Genomic DNA, 19,074 nt, shown 5'->3' on the forward strand with positions numbered 1-19,074 from the left:
TGTGTGTGTGTGTGTGTGTGTGTGTGTGTGTGTGTGTGTGTGTGTGTGTGTGTGTGTGTGTGTGTGTGCTCAAACTGGTCTGGGAAAGGAAGTGTGTCCATCTGATGAATGGGCAAGTGCCTGAACTCAATTTTATTCACTAATTGTAGTCCCACCTGTTCATATCTAATGACCGGTCATTTTGACGGGAATACCACAGGTGTGAAACACCCAAAATGTAATGAAAGTCATCTAAATGTATTTTGTGTGTTCAGATGCCCTGTGTGGACAAAGTCATGGAACCTTACGACAATCAGATTAAATTAACAAAATTTTTCAGAGAGAAAACTTGTAAATCGGTGGTAACACAGACCATTCAGTGCTTCAGGTTACGTTCATTGTCATAGTGACAACTGCAAATAATTATTCAATGTACATGTAATGATTTTTTTCTTAACTCAATAAATGTAGCAAATCAACAACAAACGCTGTTTAGCCATCTTTTACATTATATCATCATGATTTCCATTTTTCTAATGATTGTCAATTCGTTTGGTTCTTCTTTTTCGCTGTGCTTTCTCTCTGTCTGTCCCTGCATTAATGCTACAATGTTCTCATCCCTTGCCAAAGTGATCACACCAACGCTCCTTAACTTTCCCCGACAGTTCGTTTGGCCTAGGCCTATTTTACATTCAGCAAGCCTGCTTCTCGCCACGAAAAGGCGAGTAGGTCTAATATAAAAAAGGCTAAAAAGACATGTCCTATAGCTTTTGTAGCCTATAGATTTTCCTGGGATTTCACGTGAAGAGGAATAGCGGAGAGGATTCCGTTGCCTATAGCCTATAGTGCGCACAGGAACAGCTGGAAGAGAGAGGCTACAGATGTGTAATCGAAGTAAGATGCTAAATATCAGCTACATATTAGGCCATTCATTAGATGAATAGTAGAAATTAATAGTGAATTTAAAAATAAATAAAAAATAATGAAATGACATGGATTTCCCGAGTGGCACGGCGGTCCAAGGCACTCCAGTGTTTGCAAAAATGCAATCTGCAATGCAAACTACAAAATGCAATGCAAACTACAGATCCGGGCTCGATCCCGGACTGTGTCGCAGCTGGCCTCGACCGGGAGACCCATGTGGAGAAGCACAATTGGCCAAGCAAATAGTAAAAATAAAGAAAAATCCTAGAATGAGTAGGTGTATCCAAACTTTTGACTGGTACTGTGTGTGAAACAACAATGCGCTTCAAATTAAATTAGCTGGACAATCCAAGGATGTTCTAAAAATGGCACCTCAATACAACAAAGTCAAAACATACGAGAGGAACAGGAGAGGGACAAAATACCTGCTCTCAATCGCTGCTCGAAACTCCTCCTGGCTCACCACCCTCCTGTGGCATTTATCAATGCTCCTGTAGGAGAGACAAAACACCTCAATAAGACCAGGACAAATGTTAATGTGACAGATGTATTATTTCACTGACCTCCATGTTGAATTCCACTCAACATTTGTGCCAAGTACATATGTATTCACAGTTCACAGTTCAAGATAATCACAACTGGGTCAGTTAAGGTTTTTTTTAGCATTAGGACAGCTTGGGCTTTGAGTTTGGAGAGGTTGTTTGAGTTTGGAGAGGTTGTTTTCTATTCAAAAGCAGCAAGGACCAGCTGACATAGGCTGGTTCATTTCCTGAAGTGAACAGATACTATACACTTTAAGGGCTTGATCTTAATGAGGTATGACTATGGTAAAATGTAGGAGTTTATGACCTCCGACCAGGCAAAAGCCTGCGTGTGACCCCAATCATATTGAGACACGAAATGTAGAGAAAGGTAGTGGAAAGGGGTAAAGAGGGGGCCTGGTTCACTAAAACAGAGCACTGAGAGAAAGAGCAGAGATGGTATATCTATATTCACCCCTGCACAGAAGGGCTAGAATCAAAGACTCATTCTCAAAACTATTCTACACGGAGTATACCAAACATTAAGAACACCTTACTAATATTGAGTTTCACCCCCCTTGCCCTCAGGACAGACGCAATTCGTCAAGGCATGGACTCTAGAACGCGCTGAAAGCGTTTCACGGGGATAATGGCCCATGTTGATTCCAATGCTTCCCACAGTTGTATCAAGTTGGCTGGATGTCCTTTGAGGGGTGAGCCATTCTTGATACACACTGGAAACTGTTGAGTGTGCAAAACCCAGCAGCGTTGCAGTTCTTGACACAAACTGGTGCTCCTGGCACCTACCATACCCTGTTCAAAGGCACTTAAATATTTTCTCTTCCCCATTCTCCCTCTGAATGGCACACATACACAATCCATGTCTCAATTGTCTCAAGGCTTAGAAATCCTTCTTTATTAACCTGTCTTCTCCCCTTCATCTACACTGTTTGAAGTTGATTTAACAAGTGATATCAATAAGGTATAATATCTTTCACCTGGATTCACCTGGTTAGGCTATGTCATGGAAAGAGCAGGTGTTCTTAATGTTTTGTATACTCAGTGCATATCTGAAACTATAAAATGTATCGCTTTCCCCATTATGTTCTGTTGAATGAACTTTTGGAAAGCACATTGAAAGAGAGTGAGACAGAGAGAGAAATAAAGAAAGACAGGAACCAACTGAGATGACCATACACTATCTATACAAAAGTATGTGGACACCCCTTCGATTTAGTGGATTCGGCTATTTCAGCCACACTCGTTGCTGACAGGTATATTAAACATGGCATCGTCATAGGATGCCACCTTTCCAGCAAGTCAGTTTGTCATATTTCGCCCTGCTAGAGTTACCCCAGCCAATTGTAAGTGCTGATATTGTGAAGTGGAAATGTCTAGGAGCAGCAAAGGCTCAGCTGCGAAGTGGTGGGTCACAATGGGCCTACCTAGTACTGAAACATTTTTTGCCTGTCCTCAGGCAGCAGGTTAGCCTAGTGGTTAGAGCATTAGTCTAGTAACTGAAAGGTTGCAAGTTCAAATCCCCCAGCTGAAAAGGAACAAATCTGTTGTTCTGCCCTTGAACAAGGCAGTTAACCCACTGTTCCTAGGCTGTCATTGAAAATAAGAATTTGTTCTTAATTGACTTGCCTAGTTAAATAAAGGTAAATTAAAAAATATACTTTTTTAACTCACTAGCGAGTTCCAAACTGCCTCTGGAAGCAATGCCAGCACAAGAACTGTTCGTCGGGAGCTTCATGAAATGGGTTACCTTGGCCGAGCTGCCGCACACATGAGCCTAAGATCACCAAGTGCAATGCCAAGTGTTGGCTGGAGTGGTGTAAAATTCACCGCCATTGGACTCTGGAGCAGTGGAAGCGCGTTCTCTGGAGTGATGAATTACGCTTCACCATCTGGCAGTCCGACGGACAAATCTGGGTTTGGCGGATGCCAGGAGAACGCTACCTGCCCTAAATTTATAGTGCCAACTATAAAGTTTGGTGGAGGGGGAATAATGGTCTGGGGCTAAGACTGTTGCGGTGACCGTATTAAGGCCACACCAGCGGTCAAGAGTCATGAAGGCAGTCATATTCCATGTGACCGTTTTGTCACCATAATGAGGCTTCTCCAAACTATGATGCTGCTGATGGTCATTAGTAGCCTACCAAACTTGCTAACTGCCTGGTAGTCAGCACTCTATTGTCCCTTTAGTCTAATCGCTCTGACATCAATGAAAATATGCTCGAAAATCAAACACTTCATGAGAGCCTATGAGCTCACGTTGCGCAACATTCCTATAGGCTATACAATTGATGGCCTCTACTAAAAAAAGGAGGATCCCATCAGCTTTCTATAGGCTAGTCCTACTATATTTATTTCTCAACTTTCCTAATATTAAGCACATCGGTTTTAAGCACATATCTTTCTTAAGAACTACATTAGTATCTTCTTATGTTGCATTGCCATTAGTGACGTACTTGAAACCAATAAATAAGCCTATGTGACAGGGATGATCGGATTTGGTTATTTTGTTATTTTTCACACATTATAGACATCAGACTAGCTATATCAAAATCAAAAATGGATAACCAGGAAAAGAGATCGAAGTGATGGTGGATGAAAGAAACCCAGCAAAAAATGAAACGGCCCTTTCTCAGGACCCTGTATTTAAAAGATAATTCGTAAAAATCCAAATAACTTCACAGATCTTCATTGTAAAGGGTTTAAACACGGTTTCCCATGCTTGTTCAATGAACCATAAACAATGAATGAACAGCCACCTGTGGAACGGTCGTTTACAGTTTACAGATGGTAGACAATTAAGGTCACAGTTGTGAAAACTTAGGACACTAAAGAGGCCTTTCTACTGACTCTGAAAAACACCAAAAGAAAGATGCCCAAGGTCCCTGCTCATCTGCGGGAACATGCCTTAGGCATGCTGCAAGGAGGCATGAGGACTGCAGATGTGGCTAGGGCAATAAATTGCAATGTCCGTACTGTGAGACGCCTAAGACAGCGTTACAGGCAGACAGGACGGATAACTGATCGTCCTCGCAGTGGCAGACCACGTGTAACAACACCTGCACAGGATCGGTACATCCGAACATCACACCTGCGGGACAGGTACAGTATGCCAACAACAACTGCCCGAGTTACACCAGGAACGCACAATCCCTCCATCAGTGCTCAGACTGCCCGGAAGATGCTGAGTGAGGCTGGACTGAGGGCTTGTAGGCCTGTTATAAGGCAGGTCCTCACCAGACATCACCGGCAACAATGTTGCCTATGAGCACAAACCCACCATCGCTGGACCAGACAGGACTAGCAAAAAGTGCTCTTCACTGACGAGTCGCGGTTTTGTCTCACCAGGGGTGATGGTCAGATTCGTGTTTATCGTCGAAGGAATGAGCGTTACATCGAGGCCTGTACTCTGGAGCGGGATCAATTTTGGAGGTGGAGGGTCCGTCATGGTCTGGGGCGGGGTGTGTCACAGCATCATCGGACTGAGCTTGTTGTCATTACAGGCAATCTCAACCCTGTATGTTACAGGGAAGACATTCTCCTCCCTCATTGTGGTACCCTTCCTGCAGGCTCATCCTGACATGACCCTCCAGCATGACAATGTCACCAGCCATACTCCTCGTTCTGTGCATGATTTTCTGTAAGACAGGAATGTCAGTGTTCTGCCATGGCCAGCGAAGAGCCCACATCTCAATCCCATTGAACACGTCTGGGAGCTGTTGGATTGGAGAGTGAGGGCTAGGGCCATTCCCCCCAGATATGTCCGGGAACTTGCAGGTGCCTTGGTGGAATAGTGGGGTAACATCTCACAGCAAGAACTGGCAAATCTGGTGCAGTCCATGAGGAGGAGATGCACTGCAGTACTTAAACTTCTTATGGCTGCAGGGGCAGTATTGAGTAGCTTGGATGAAAGGTGCCCAGAGTAAATGGCCTGCTCCTCAGTCCCAGTTGCTAATATATGTATATTAGTATTAGTATTGGATAGAAAACACTCTGAAGTTTCTAAAACTGTTTGAATGATGTCTGTGAGTATAACAGAACTCATATGGCAGGCAAAAACCTGAGAAGAAATCCAAACCGGAAGTGAGAAATCTGAGGTTGGTAGATTTTCAACCTAGCCCCTATTGAATTCACAGTGGGATATGGATGAATTTGCACTTCCTAGGGCTTCCACTAGATGTAAACCATCTTTGGAAACTTGAATGAGGCTTCTACTGTGATGTGGGACTGAATAAGAGCTGAATAAGTCAGGTTACTGGCAGAGAGCCATTTCCTGGTCATGCGCATTTCACATGATAGCGACCTGCGATCCATGGCTTCTCTAAACACAAAGCAATTCTCCGGTTGGAACATTACTGAAGATTTATGATAAAAACATCCTAAAGATTGAATCTATACTTAGTTTGAAATGTTTCTACGACCTGTAATATAACTTTTTGTCCGACCTGCACAAGCGTTTGGATATGTGTACCTAACGCCCGAACAAAAGTAGCTACTTGGACATAAATAATGGACATTATCGAACAAATCAAACATTTATTGTGGAACTGCGATTCCTGGGAGTGCATTCTGAGGGCGGATAATTGTAACATAACATGGCGGATAATTGTATTTGTTTTCTGAGCGCCATCTCAGATTATTGCATGGTTTGCTTTCTCCGTAAAGTTTTTAAAAAAAAATCTGACATAGCGGTTGCATTAAGGAGAGGTATATCTATATTTCCATGTCTAACACTTGAATTTTCATCAACATTTATAATGGGTATTTCTGTAAAATGATGTGGCTCTCTGCAATATCACCGGATGTTTTTGGAACTAGTGAACGTAACGCTCCAATGTATACTGAGATTTTTTTATATAAATATGAACTTTATCAAACAAAACATATATGTATTGTGTAACATGAAGTCCTATGAGTGTCCTCTGATGAAGATCATCAAAGGTTAGTGATTCATTTTATCTCTATTTGTGCTTTTTGTGACTCCTCTCTTTGTCTGGGAAAATGGCTGTCTTTCTATGGCTTGGTGGTGACCTATAACATAACCGTTTGTGGTGCTTTCGACTGTAAAGCCTATTTAAAATCGGACACTGTGGTGGGATTAACAACAAGATTACCTTTAAAACGGTATAAGATACTTGTATGTTTGAGGAGTTTTAATTATGAGGTTTCTGTTGTTTTGAATTTGGCGCCCTGCACTTTCACTGGCTGTTGTCATATCGATCCCGTTACCGGGATTGCAGCCCTAAGTTAATGCATCTGGTGGCCACACCAGATACTGACTGTTACTTTTGATTTTGACCCCCCTTTGTTCAGGGACACATTATCCCATTTCTGTTAGTCACATGTCTGTGGAACTTGTTCAATTTATGTCTCAGTTGTTGAATCTTGTTATGTTCATACAAATATTACACTTGTTAAGTTTGCTGAAAATAAACGCAGTTGACAGCGAGAGGACGTTTCTTTTTTTGCTGAGTTTAGCACCCAGGAAAAGGCTGCTGTTGGGAAGACTTGATAACTGCGGGGTCACTGCAGAGACCAAAAAGAAAGGATGGGCGAGAGTGGCCAAGTCTGTCTCTGCCGTTGGGGGTATGGCAAGAGACAGTGACACCGTAAAAAAGAAGTGGTCCGACATCAAGTTGGCTGCTAAGAAGAAGGGAGCTGAGAGACCATTCATGTGGACCAGCTGGAGGAGAGGGTGTCGTCCATCATAGAGATGGTGGTAGAGGGACTGTGCGACCGGTAAGTTAATTAGCTACGTTAGCTAGCTAAAGCGTAAAGACATTATAGCCAACATAGCTAACGACATAAATGTTAGCTAAGCTATCCAAGTTCTTCTTTGCAAATTGACAAGATAGCGCTAGCTTTTTACGCTTCTAGAATATTTTAATATATTGTAAATTACTAGCTAGCTAGATAATGCAGGTTTAATTTGTATTCTTGCTGTATTTAAATATCCGGTAGCCAACTCTGTCTGTGGGGCAAGAAAACATTTATGGTTACAAAAGTATCCATTCGTCTCAAGACAAGGGTTTGGCTGTCCTAAAGTTAAGTACATTTCCAAGAAGAAATTCTAAAGCATTATTTCATGAATCCCATTCCTTCTTTACTTATTTCTTAGGACGAAACTTAGGAAAAACCTTGTTAAGAACATTTCCAATAACTTTATTGAGGAATGGCAATGTTTCTTAACTTTCTTCTTAAGACTATAGTTAAGGAAAAAATGTCACTTAAGAAGGAATTTCTTCTTAAGAAGGTTTTGTGAATACTGCCCCAGGACCTAACATACGAAGAGCTCAGAGTATGCTATTCTGTACTTCTGAAATAGAATACATTTTCTTCATATCACGCTTCTTTAAACCTGTCTATTGTGAAGGTGTAGGCTATATAGCATGGATTTATTACTTTTTAAAATGTAAATGTTCCAAAGGTCTGCATCAGTGGCTTGTAAGCTATGTGTGGAAGTATCCAGATGCTAAATTTGTTTATATTAATTAACTGTCAATTACTGTGAGACCAACAGTTATTTGCTTGAAATCCACCAGCTGACGAACATTTGTGACAGCCACAACCCTACCTGGGGCTGTTTTTCATGGGTCGGGCTAGGCCCTGTAGTTACAGTGAAGGGAAAGCTTAACGCTAAAGCATACAATGACATTCTAGACAATTCAATGCTTCCAACTTTGTGGCAATAGTTTGGGGAAGGCCTTTTCCTGTTTCAGCATGATAATGCCCCTGTGCACCAAGCGATGTCCATACAGAAATGGTTTGTTGAGATCAGTGTGGAAGAACTTGACTGGCTTGACTGATTGAGCCCTGACCTAAACCCCAACGAACACCTTTGGGATGAATGACTGCAAGCCAGGCCTAATCGTCCAACATCAGTGCCTGAACTCACTAATGCTCTTGTGACTGAATGGTCCCCGCGGCAATGTTCCAACATCTATTGGAAGGCCTTCCCAGAAGACTGGAGGCTGTTATAACAGCAAACTCCATATTAATGTCCATGATTTTGGAATGAGATGTTCAATGAGCAGGTGTCCACGTACCTTTAGTCATGTAGTGTATCTAGCTGCTACAATATGCTCATATTTGCTATTTGTTGAGTCACCATGTGACTCTATACTTACTGAAACATTTCTAACAGAGCGAGGTACTCTGACTGGAAGAGTCGAGCCAGTTTAGCCTCCACCATGGTGACTGTGGACGCATGGCTGATGCTCCCCTGGATATGGTGAAACCTGTGTTAAAAAGAAGACATTGGCCTTGTCCGAATACCCGTTCTTGCATAAACAGTAGGCATTTTGGTTCTGCAAAAACATTAAGTTTTATAGTATATGACATTTAAAAAATGTAATGCCGGTATGCTTTGAGTTTGAAAACAGCTTGATAATCAGAGAAGGTGACACACTGTACCAAAATGAACGAATGGAGTGCCTGGATACAGCACTTAGCCGTCGTATAATCGATGGCAATTTGATTGGACAGCGATACCATGACGAATGGGCCATCATATAAATGGCCCATTGTCATGCCATTTATATGCCGCCATCACCTCATGTTTCAGCATGATAATGCAAAGATCTGTACACATTTCCTGGAAGCTGAAAATGTCCGGACCACTATCACAGGCCCCTATCAACAGCCTGATCAACTCTATGTGTAGGAGATGCGTCACACTGCATGAGGCAAATGGTGGTCACACAAGATATATTTCCGTATATGAACTGTAGCTCAGTAACATTTTTGAAATTGTTGCATGTTTGCATTTATGTTTCTATTCAGTGTACTTGTGCTGTGACCATAGATCCCTAACTCCAGTTTACAGGCTTCAACAACCCAACGTAAATACCCCAAAGCCCAAAGTACACAATGATACGTAAAACCCACCCATCAAGTCCTGTTCGCAAGTCTTATGTCAAGCAGCCCCCAAACACACACATACACACACACGCACACACACTTCGCTTAATCTGGGTAGAGATAACCTCCGACAAAGGACGGCTGACTTCTGTATGCTATCGTCGTGGTAACTCATCCCCGGGAAAGGGACTGTAAACTCAACTAAATTCATCTGTGCTAATGTTTGCCAGTCCCACTTTATCCAATTTAGGGTCCTTAATCAGGAAAGTAATAAATTAGCCTCTGAATACCCTACTAGCTAGCATAGTGTAAACCTCTGCTGCCTTTTAAACATTTAAGCATAAATTGATAAGTGTGGCACAGAGGAAGGCTAGATGTGAGCGGGAGTACTCTGGGCACGTTTTACTGTAAAAGTCGCAGCTCAAGGGTGCACTTCCAGAAGCCTTCGTAACTCGAACTCTAAACTACATGTAAAAGATACAATCTGTAACTTCGATTAAGTCCCCTCAGGGCATGAGGACGAAATACAAAATCAAATCACACATCCATAAACAAGAACAAACCAGTTCCACTGAACCAGTCAGTGCGTGAGTGCGTAGCCTAATAATGACATCACTGAAGGGTGTAAACTGGTTTTCTGGTTAATGAGATGTCACATAAACAGATTGCAACCAGGTAAAGACATTCTGTGGTCGCTAATAATACAGTCGTGGCCAAAGGTTGAGAATGACACAAATATTAATTTCCAAAGTTTGCAGCTTCAGTGTCTTTAGATATTTTTGTCAGATGTTACTATGGAACACTGAACTATAATTACAAGCATTTCATAAGTGTCAAAGGCTTTTATTGACAATTACATGAGGTTGATGCAAACAGTCAATATTTGCAGTTTTGACCCTTCTTTTTCAAGACCTCTGCAATCCATCCTGGCATGCTGTCAATTAACTTCTGGGCCACATCCTGACTGATGGCAGCCCATTCTTGCATAATCAATGCTTGGAGTTTGTCAGAATTTGTGGATTTTTGGTTGTCCACCCGCCTCTTGAGGATTGAGCACAAGTTCTCAATGGGATTAAGGTCTGGGGAGTTTCCTGGCCATGGACCCAAAATATCGATGTTTTGTTCCCCGAGCCACTTAGTTATCACTTTTGCCTTATGGCAAGGTGCTCCATCATGCTGGAAAAGGCATTGTTCGTCACCAAACTGTTCCTGGATGGTTGGGAGAAGTTGCTCTCGGAGGATGTGTTGGTACCATTCTTTATTCATGGCTGTGTTCTTAGGCAAAATTGTGAGTGAGCCCACTCCCTTGGCTGAGAAGCAACCCCACAGATGAATGGTTTCAGGATGCTTTACTGTTGGCATGACACAGGACTGATGGTAGCGCTCACCTTGTCTTCTCCGGACAAGCTTTTTTCCGGATGCCCCAAACAATCTGAAAATCTGAGAAAATGACTTTACCCCAGTCCTCAGCAGTCCAATCCCTCTACCTTTTGCAGAATATCATTCTTTCCCTGATGTTTTTCCTGGAGAGTAGTGGCTTCTTTGCTGCCCTTCTTGACACCAGGCTATCCTCCAAAAGTCTTTGCCTTACTGTGCGTGCAGATGCACTCACACCTGCTTGCTGCCATTCCTGAGCAAGCTTTGTACTGGTGGTGCCCCGATCCCGCAGCTGAATCAACTTTTGGAGATGGTCCTGGCGCTTGCTGGACTTTCTTGGGCGCCCTGAAGCCTTCTTCACAACAATTGAACTGCTCTCTTTGAAGTTTTAGATTATCCGATAAATGGTTGATTTAGGCGCAATCTTACTGGCAGCAATATCCTTTGCCGGTGAAGCCCTTTTTGTGCAAAAGCAATGATGATGGCACGTGTTTCCTTGTAGGTAACCATGGTTGACAGAGAAAGAACAATGATTCCAAGCACCACCCTCCTTTTGAAGCTTCCAGTCTGTTGTTCGAACTCAATCAGCATGACAGAGTGATCTCCAGCCTTGTCCTCGTCAACACTCACACATGTGTTAACGAGAGAATCACTGACATGATGTCAGCTGGTCCTATTGTGGCAGGACTGAAATGTAGTGTAAATGTTTTTGGGGGATTAAGTTCATTTGCATGGCAAAGAGGGACTTTGCAATTAATTGCAATTCATCTGATCACTCCTCATAACATTCTGGAGTATATGCCAATTGCCATCATACAAACTGAGGTAGCACACTTCAGCACACTTTGTGAAAATATATATTTGTGTCATTCTCAAAACTTTTGGCCATGACTGTACGTGAAGTATTGGGGCTCCCGAGTGGCTCAGTGCTCTAAGGCACTGCATCTCAGCGCTAGAGGTGTCACTACAGACCCCCTGGTTTGAATCCAGGCTGTATGACAACCGGCTGTGATTGGGAGACCCATAGGGAGGTGCACAACTAGCCCAGTCGTCCGGGTTTGGCCGGTGCAGGCCGTCATTGTAAATAAGAATTTATTCTTAACTGACTTGCCTAGTTAAATAGAATAAAAACAGTTTACAACTGGACAACAATGTCACAAAAGAACTTCAAGGACACAACCAGTTTTGCCCATTGGATTGTAACTGTCCGGCTGTGACCTCTGACCTGTGTTGTGGATTGGATAGGATCCTATGTGTGACCCCTTCCTCGCTGCGGTCCTGAAACATGCGGAGGAACTCTGGGTAATGGATCACACCTTTCTTGTTGAGTCCCAGGCCACAGCGAGCCAAAAACAAGCCCACATGCTCCCTCTTTAGATTCAGGCCAAAGATCTTCAGCACCTGCAGAAACTCCTCCAGGCCCACCTAGACAAATGTCCCAGCAAACACACAGACCTAGTTTCAATACGTTGAATTTCTTTATTTCTTTCTTCAGTTCAATACCAGGCCAATAGTTTGACTAAAAGTGAAACAATATTAAATCTTCACCTGTTTCCAATCCCTAGCTGTCAACAGACTCACCTTGCAGGTCTGGTCTGGATCCAGTTGGTCAAACTGGGATTTCATTCTCTGGACGCCCTCCCTAAACTTGTCCTTCAGCCACTTCTCCATGGTGATGGATACCCCACGCTCCTCCTCCGACTTCGACAGGGCCCTGGGTCTGGCTGAAAGCATAAGGCCATGAAGGGTAAAAAAATAGTGGTTTAGTATCTATGAGCAAACTGTAAAATTCCCCACTAGCACGCATCAATGATCATTTTAGCTACAGACACATAGCCCTCGAACTTTGAAGAATTTACATGTACCTAAACTTAACTAATAAATAATTTATGAATTTATTAATGAATAGTTATTTAAGACAATAAGGCTTGTTTGCATGTGGAAAACCTACAGATCGCACCTTTAATTTCAGTGGAAATTTCCCATTATTTCCCAACTGTGGATTGCATATTAACCCAGTCATACCTTGGAGAGTAACAGCTTCAATATCATAGGGGTTATGGGGTACTCAGATTAGAAGAACATCCAACATCAATCATTTAAAATGATACATATTAATTTAGTGGACTTTGAATGGATTAAAGATGTAGAACTGTGCAGTATTTTATAAGGGAGGTGCCTTTGACTGGTATGATACTACAGTGCCCTCTATTGGTAACTATTGGTCACAGCAATCACTAACTGTTATTTTTCTCTGGATGTATTGTATGATAATAGTATTGATAACATGGTCATTTAGCAGATGCTTCTATCCATGCAACATATGGAAGGGACACCTATATTAAGTGTGTTACACTACGGGATTCAAAGGCACAACCCTGGTGTTTCAAGAGCTATGCTTCAACCCACTGAAATGTTGACAGATGTTTGTACATGCAGTAGTTAATACTTACTTAAAAACGTAATACTTAAAGTGATGCTCCAGAACTTTTGTTTAATTTCAGACAGCAGTTTTGAAAGTGGTACTCAAGAGCCAAAACGGGTTCCCGTTTTTTGTGTACTACGTCATCCAATTGTGTACAATGTCATCCATTTCGTATGTTACATCCTGCAAAAAAAACTTTTTGTGTGTGTGTGCAATTCATATGATATGTTATGAATTCAATTGGTAAAATATGTTACGAATTTGTTGTGCTTAAGATCCCGGACTGCATCTTTAAGTATATGTAAAAACGTAATACTTGAGTTAAAACTTTAGTAAATACTATAGTTTAAGTAACAACAAAGAGACATTACCAACTGTGGTGAACAGCATCACATCTTTTGACTCATACCGTTTCTGATGGAATATGAAGATATGCAGAATGTCTTTCCTTTGTTCTTACCTTTGGTGTCTTCACCATTGATAGAAGATGAAACTTGATCATTATTATCGTTGGTGTCTGAGGTCTTTCTCTGGCTCAGTCCAAGTGTCCTTAGCAAACCTCTCACGTTCACGGCTCCAAGTCCTTCGCTGTCAAATCTGTTCGTCAACATATTTTCTAAAATCATACAATGAGGTGTACCACTACAGTTTTCCTCATACAATGCACACAGACAGTACATGAATACATAAAGGAAATACTGAACATGAACATGCATACATGCATATGGTGAACATTGGAATTGAAGTCATATGAAGTGGTTTGAATATATACAGTACCAGTCAAATGTTTGGACACACCTACTCATTCAAGGGTTTTTCTTTATTTTTTAATATTTTCTACATTGTAGAATAATTGTGAAGACATCAAAACTATGAAATAACACATATTGAATCATGTAGTAAACAAAAAAGTGTTAAACAAATAAAAAATATAGTTTAGACTTAAAATTCTTCAAAGTAGCCACCCTTTGCCTTGATGACAGCTTTGCACACTATTGGCATTGGCACTAAACTAGCTTCACCTGGAAAGCTTTTCCCACAGTCTTGAAGGAGTTTGCACATATTCTGAGCACTTGTTGGCTGCTTTTCCTTCACTCTGCGGTCCAACTCATCCCAAACCCTCTCAATTGGGTTGAGGTCGGGTGATTATGGAGGCCAGGTCATCTGATGCAGCACTCCATCAATCTCCTTCTTGGTTAAATAGCTCTTATACAGACTCAAGGTGTGTTGGGTCATTGTCCTGTTGAAAAACAAATGATAGTCCCACTAAGCGCAAACCAGATGGGATGGCGTATCGCTGCAGAATACTGTGGTAGCCATGCTGGTTAAGTGTGCCTTGAATTCTAAGTAAATCACAGACAGTGTCACCAGCAAAGCATCCCCCACCATCACACCTCCTCCTCCATGCTTCACGGTGGGAACCACACATGCGGCGCTCATCCATTCACCTACTCTGCATCTGACAAAGACACAGCGGTTGGAACCAAAAATCTCAAATTTGGACTCATCAGACCAAAGGACAGATTTCCACCGGTCTAATGTCCATTGCTCGTGTTTCTTGGCCCAATCAAGTCTCTTCTTATTATTGGTGTCCTTTAATAGTGTTTATTTGCAGCAATTCGACCATGAAGACCTAATTCACACAGTCTCCTCTAAACAGTTGAACTGACTTGAACTCTGTGAAGCATTTATTTGGTCTGCAATTTCTGAAGATGGAAACTCTAATGAACTTATCCTCTGCAGCAGAGGTAACTCTAGGTCTTCCTTTCCTGTGATGGTCCTCATGTGAGACAGTTTCATCATAACACTTTATGGTTTTAGCGACTGCACTTGAAGAAACGTTCAAAATTCTTGAAATGTTCCGGATTGACACCTTCATGTCTTAAAGTAATGATGGACTTTTGTTTCTCTTTGCTTCTTTGAGCTGTTCTTGCCATAATAACGACTTGGTCTTTTACCAAATCGTTATCTTATGTATACCACCCCTACAATACATTGTAACAAAACAACTGATTGACTCAAACGCATTAGAAGGAAAGAAATTCCACAAATTAACTTTTAACATGGCACACCTGTTAATTGAATTGCATTCCAGGTGACTGGCTCATGAAGATGGTTGAGAGAATGCCAGGAGTCTGCAAAGCTGTTATCAAGGCAAAGGGTGGCTACGTTGAAGAATCTCAAATATATATTCTACACTGTAGAAAAAGTACAAATAAAGAAAAACCCTGGAATAAGTAGGTGTGACCAAACTTTTGACTGGTACTGTATATACAGTTGAAGTTGGAAGTTTACATAAACTTAGGTTGGAGACATTAAAACTTGTTTTTCCACCACTCCACAAATGTCTTTTTAACAAACTATAGTTTTGGCAAGTCGGTTAGGACATCTACTTTGTGCATGACACAAGTCATTTTTCCAACAATTGTTTCCTTGGGAGCAATTTCCGAACGCCTGAAGGTACCACATTCATCTGTACAAACAATAGTACGCAAGCATAAACACCATGGAACCATGCAGCCGTTATAGCGCTCACGAAGGAGACGCGTTCTGTCTCCTAGAGATGAATGTACTTTGGTGCAAAAAGTGCAAATCAATCCCAGAACAACCAGCAAACCTTGTGAAGATGCTGGAGGAAACAGGTACAAAAGTATCTATATCCACAGTAAACGAGTCCTATATCTACATAAGCTGAAAGGCCGCTCAGCAAGGAAGAAGCCACTGCTCCAAAACCACCATAAAAAAGCCAGACTACGGTTTGCAACTTGCACATGGGGACAAAGATCGTACTTTTTGAGAAAAGTCCTCTAGTCTGATGAAACAAGAATAGAACTGTTTGGCCATAATGACCATCATTATGTTTGGAGGAAAAAGGGGGAGGCTTGCAAGCCGAAGACCACCATCCCAACCGTGAAGCACGGGGGTGTCAGCATCATGTTGTGGGGGTGCTTTGCTGCAGGAGGGACTGGTGCACTTCACAAAATAGATGGCATCATGAGGCAGGAAAATGATGTGGATATATTGAAGCAACATCTCAAGACATCAGTCAGGAAGTTAAAGCTTGGTCGTAAATGGGTCTTCCAAATGGACAATGACCCCAAGTATACTTCCAAAGTTGTGGCAAAATGGCTTAAGGACAACAAAGTCAAGGTATTGGAGTGGCCATCAAAGCCCTGACCTTCTCTCTACTATTATTCTGACATTTCACATTCTTAAATTAAAGTGGTGATCCTAACTGACCTAAGAAAGGGAATTTTTACTAGGATTAAATGTCAGGAATTGTGAAAACTGAGTTTAAATGTATTTGGCTAAGGTGTATGTAAACTCCTGACTTCAACTGCATATATATATTTTTAAACATTTTTTAAAAATTGCTTCACCTTTTCAGCTTTTTTAGGGAAATATGATTTGACTTAAATTTGATTTGACTCCAACTCTGATGCACATACTTAAATGCAGAAAATGCAGTATATAATGTTGAACGTTTCAAAAATCATCATACTTTACTTATGTACCACATCGTATTATTCATAAATTATTTATACATATATAGAGAGAGATTTTGAGGGGGGAAACACACTTCTTCCAAAGCTTCTCAAACTCCCGGTCCTCTAAGTTGAGGCCCAACTGTGCAAGACATCTCTTCAGCTCTGGAGCTACAATCAAACTGATCCTCTGTAGGCCTAGCTCTGTGGGACGTGACTCTATGACCTCCAGGAACCTGTGGTGGGGAGAACCACATCATTTACATTTTAGTCAGCTGTAAGCAGATGCTCTTGTCTAGCTATCTTTGGTCTAGCATTCAGCTTAGGAAAGTGAAAACGTTTCTGTGACATTCAGATACATATACAGTGGGGCAAAAAAGTATTTAGTCAGCCACCAATTGTGCAAGTTCTCCCACTTAAAAAGATGAGCGAGGCCTGTAATTTTCATCATAGGTACACTTCAACTATGACAGACAAAATGAGAAAAAAAATCCAGAAAATCACATTGTAGGATTTTTAATGAATTTATTTGCAAATTATGGTGGAAAATAAGTATTTGGTCAAAAACAAAAGTTTATCTCAATACTTTGTTATATACCCTTTGTTGGCAATGACAGAGGTCAAACATTTTCTGTAAGTCTTCACAAGGTTTTCACACACTGTTGCTGGTATTTTGGCCCATTCCTCCATGCAGATCTCCTCTAGAGCAGTGATGTTTTGGGGCTGTTGCTGGGCAACACGGACTTTCAACTCATTCCAAAGATTTTCTATGGGGTTGAGATCTGGAGACTGGCTAGGCCACTCCAGGACCTTGAAATGCTTCTTACGAAGCCACTCCTTCGTTGCCCGGGCGGTGTGTTTGGGATCATTGTCATGCTGAAAGACCCAGCCACATTTCATCTTCAATGCCCTTGCTGATGGAAGGAGGTTTTCACTCAAAATCTCTCGATACATGGCCCCATTCATTCTTTCCTTTACACGGATCAGTCGTCCTGGTCCCTTTGCAGAAAAACAGCCCCAAAGCATGATGTTTCCACCCCCATGCTTCACAGTAGGTATGGTGTTCTTTGGATGCAACTCAGCATTCTTTGTCCTCCAAACACGATGAGTTGAGTTTTTACCCAAAAGTTCTATTTTGGTTTCATCTGACCATATGACATTAGCCCAATCTTCTTCTGGATCATCCAAATGCTCTCTAGCAAACTTCAGACGGGCCTGGACATGTACTGGCTTAAGCAGGGGGACACGTCTGGCACTGCAGGATGTGAGTCCCTGGCGGCGTAGTGTGTTACTGATGGTAGGCTTTGTTACTTTGGTCCCAGCTCTCTGCAGGTCATTCACTAGGTCCCCCCGTGTGGTTCTGGGATTTTTGCTCACCGTTCTTGTGATCATTTTGACCCCACGGGGTGAGATCTTGCGTGGAGCCCCAGATCGAGGGAGATTATCAGTGGTCTTGTATGTCTTCCATTTCCTAATAATTGCTCCCACAGTTGATTTCTTCAAACCAAGCTGCTTACCTATTGCAGATTCAGTCTTCCCAGCCTGGTGCAGGTCTACAATTTTGTTTCTGGTGTCCTTTGACAGCTCTTTGGTCTTGGCCATAGTGGAGTTTGGAGTGTGACTGTTTGAGGTTGTGGACAGGTGTCTTTTCAAACAGGTGCCATTAATACAGGTAACGAGTGGAGGACAGAGGAACCTCTGAAAGAAGAAGTTACAGGTCTGTGAGAGCCAGAAATCTTGCTTGTTTGTAGGTGACCAAATACTTATTTTCCACCATAATTTGCAAATAAATTCATTAAAAATCCTACCATGTGATTTTCTGGATTTTTTTTTCTCATTTTGTCTGTCATAGTTGAAGTGTACCTATGATGAAAATTACAGGCCTCTCTCATCTTTTTAAGTGGGAGAACTTGCACAATTGGTGTCTGACTAAATACTGTTTTGCCCCACTGTACATACTGTGTGTGTGTGTGTGTGTGTGTGTGTGTTTGGATTCATGATGACTATTTTTAAGCACCAAACATAGCAGATTCTTGGTTGCATTCATATTGCAGATATACAGTACGATCTCTATTAAAAAAGACTGCTTCTTTGTTTTCCAAATGTCACTCCAATTAAGTAGTGATAGCCAAATATTCAATCATTTTTTTGACTTGCATAGACTTCATAGGTGGTGACCAAAAAGTAGATTTTTGGAAAATTTGACACTAATACTTTGTTAATGTTAAGGAGATAGATTGGGTGTAAGGCCCTGCGATAGACTAGTGTCCTGTCCAGAGGGTGTACTTGTACATCAAGCTGCCTCAGGCTACATAAACAGATAGTTTCCATTTCCAATGAGCCATTCTGCCTCGCACAAATGCCTAGGCTTGTGCAAGGCTAGTTACTTTTACTTACTTTATAAATGTAGCCTAGTGTCCACAGGGTGGCTGCTAGTGTGACTGACTAACAGACGTTTTCAAAAGATAACAATACTAGGACGCCT

At 41.8% G+C, this 19,074-nt stretch overlaps 1 protein-coding gene across 1 annotated transcript in view; it reads right to left on the reverse strand.

Moving 5' to 3' along the window:
• Nucleotides 1-19,074, reverse strand: part of si:ch211-197n1.2 (EF-hand calcium-binding domain-containing protein 6) — a 70,143-nt gene that overhangs the window by 41,915 nt on the left and 9,154 nt on the right. The window contains exons 6-11 of the mRNA XM_065024689.1: nucleotides 16,685-16,825; nucleotides 13,565-13,701; nucleotides 12,261-12,403; nucleotides 11,905-12,104; nucleotides 8,570-8,680; nucleotides 1,329-1,394 (exon numbers count right to left, since the gene is read on the reverse strand). Of these exons, the coding sequence (XP_064880761.1) occupies nucleotides 1,329-1,394; nucleotides 8,570-8,680; nucleotides 11,905-12,104; nucleotides 12,261-12,403; nucleotides 13,565-13,701; nucleotides 16,685-16,825 (798 nt within the window). The remainder of the gene's footprint in view (nucleotides 1-1,328; nucleotides 1,395-8,569; nucleotides 8,681-11,904; nucleotides 12,105-12,260; nucleotides 12,404-13,564; nucleotides 13,702-16,684; nucleotides 16,826-19,074) is intronic.

Source organism: Oncorhynchus nerka, linkage group LG11 (genome assembly GCF_034236695.1).
Source record: "Oncorhynchus nerka isolate Pitt River linkage group LG11, Oner_Uvic_2.0, whole genome shotgun sequence".
Lineage (NCBI taxonomy): Eukaryota > Metazoa > Chordata > Actinopteri > Salmoniformes > Salmonidae > Oncorhynchus > Oncorhynchus nerka.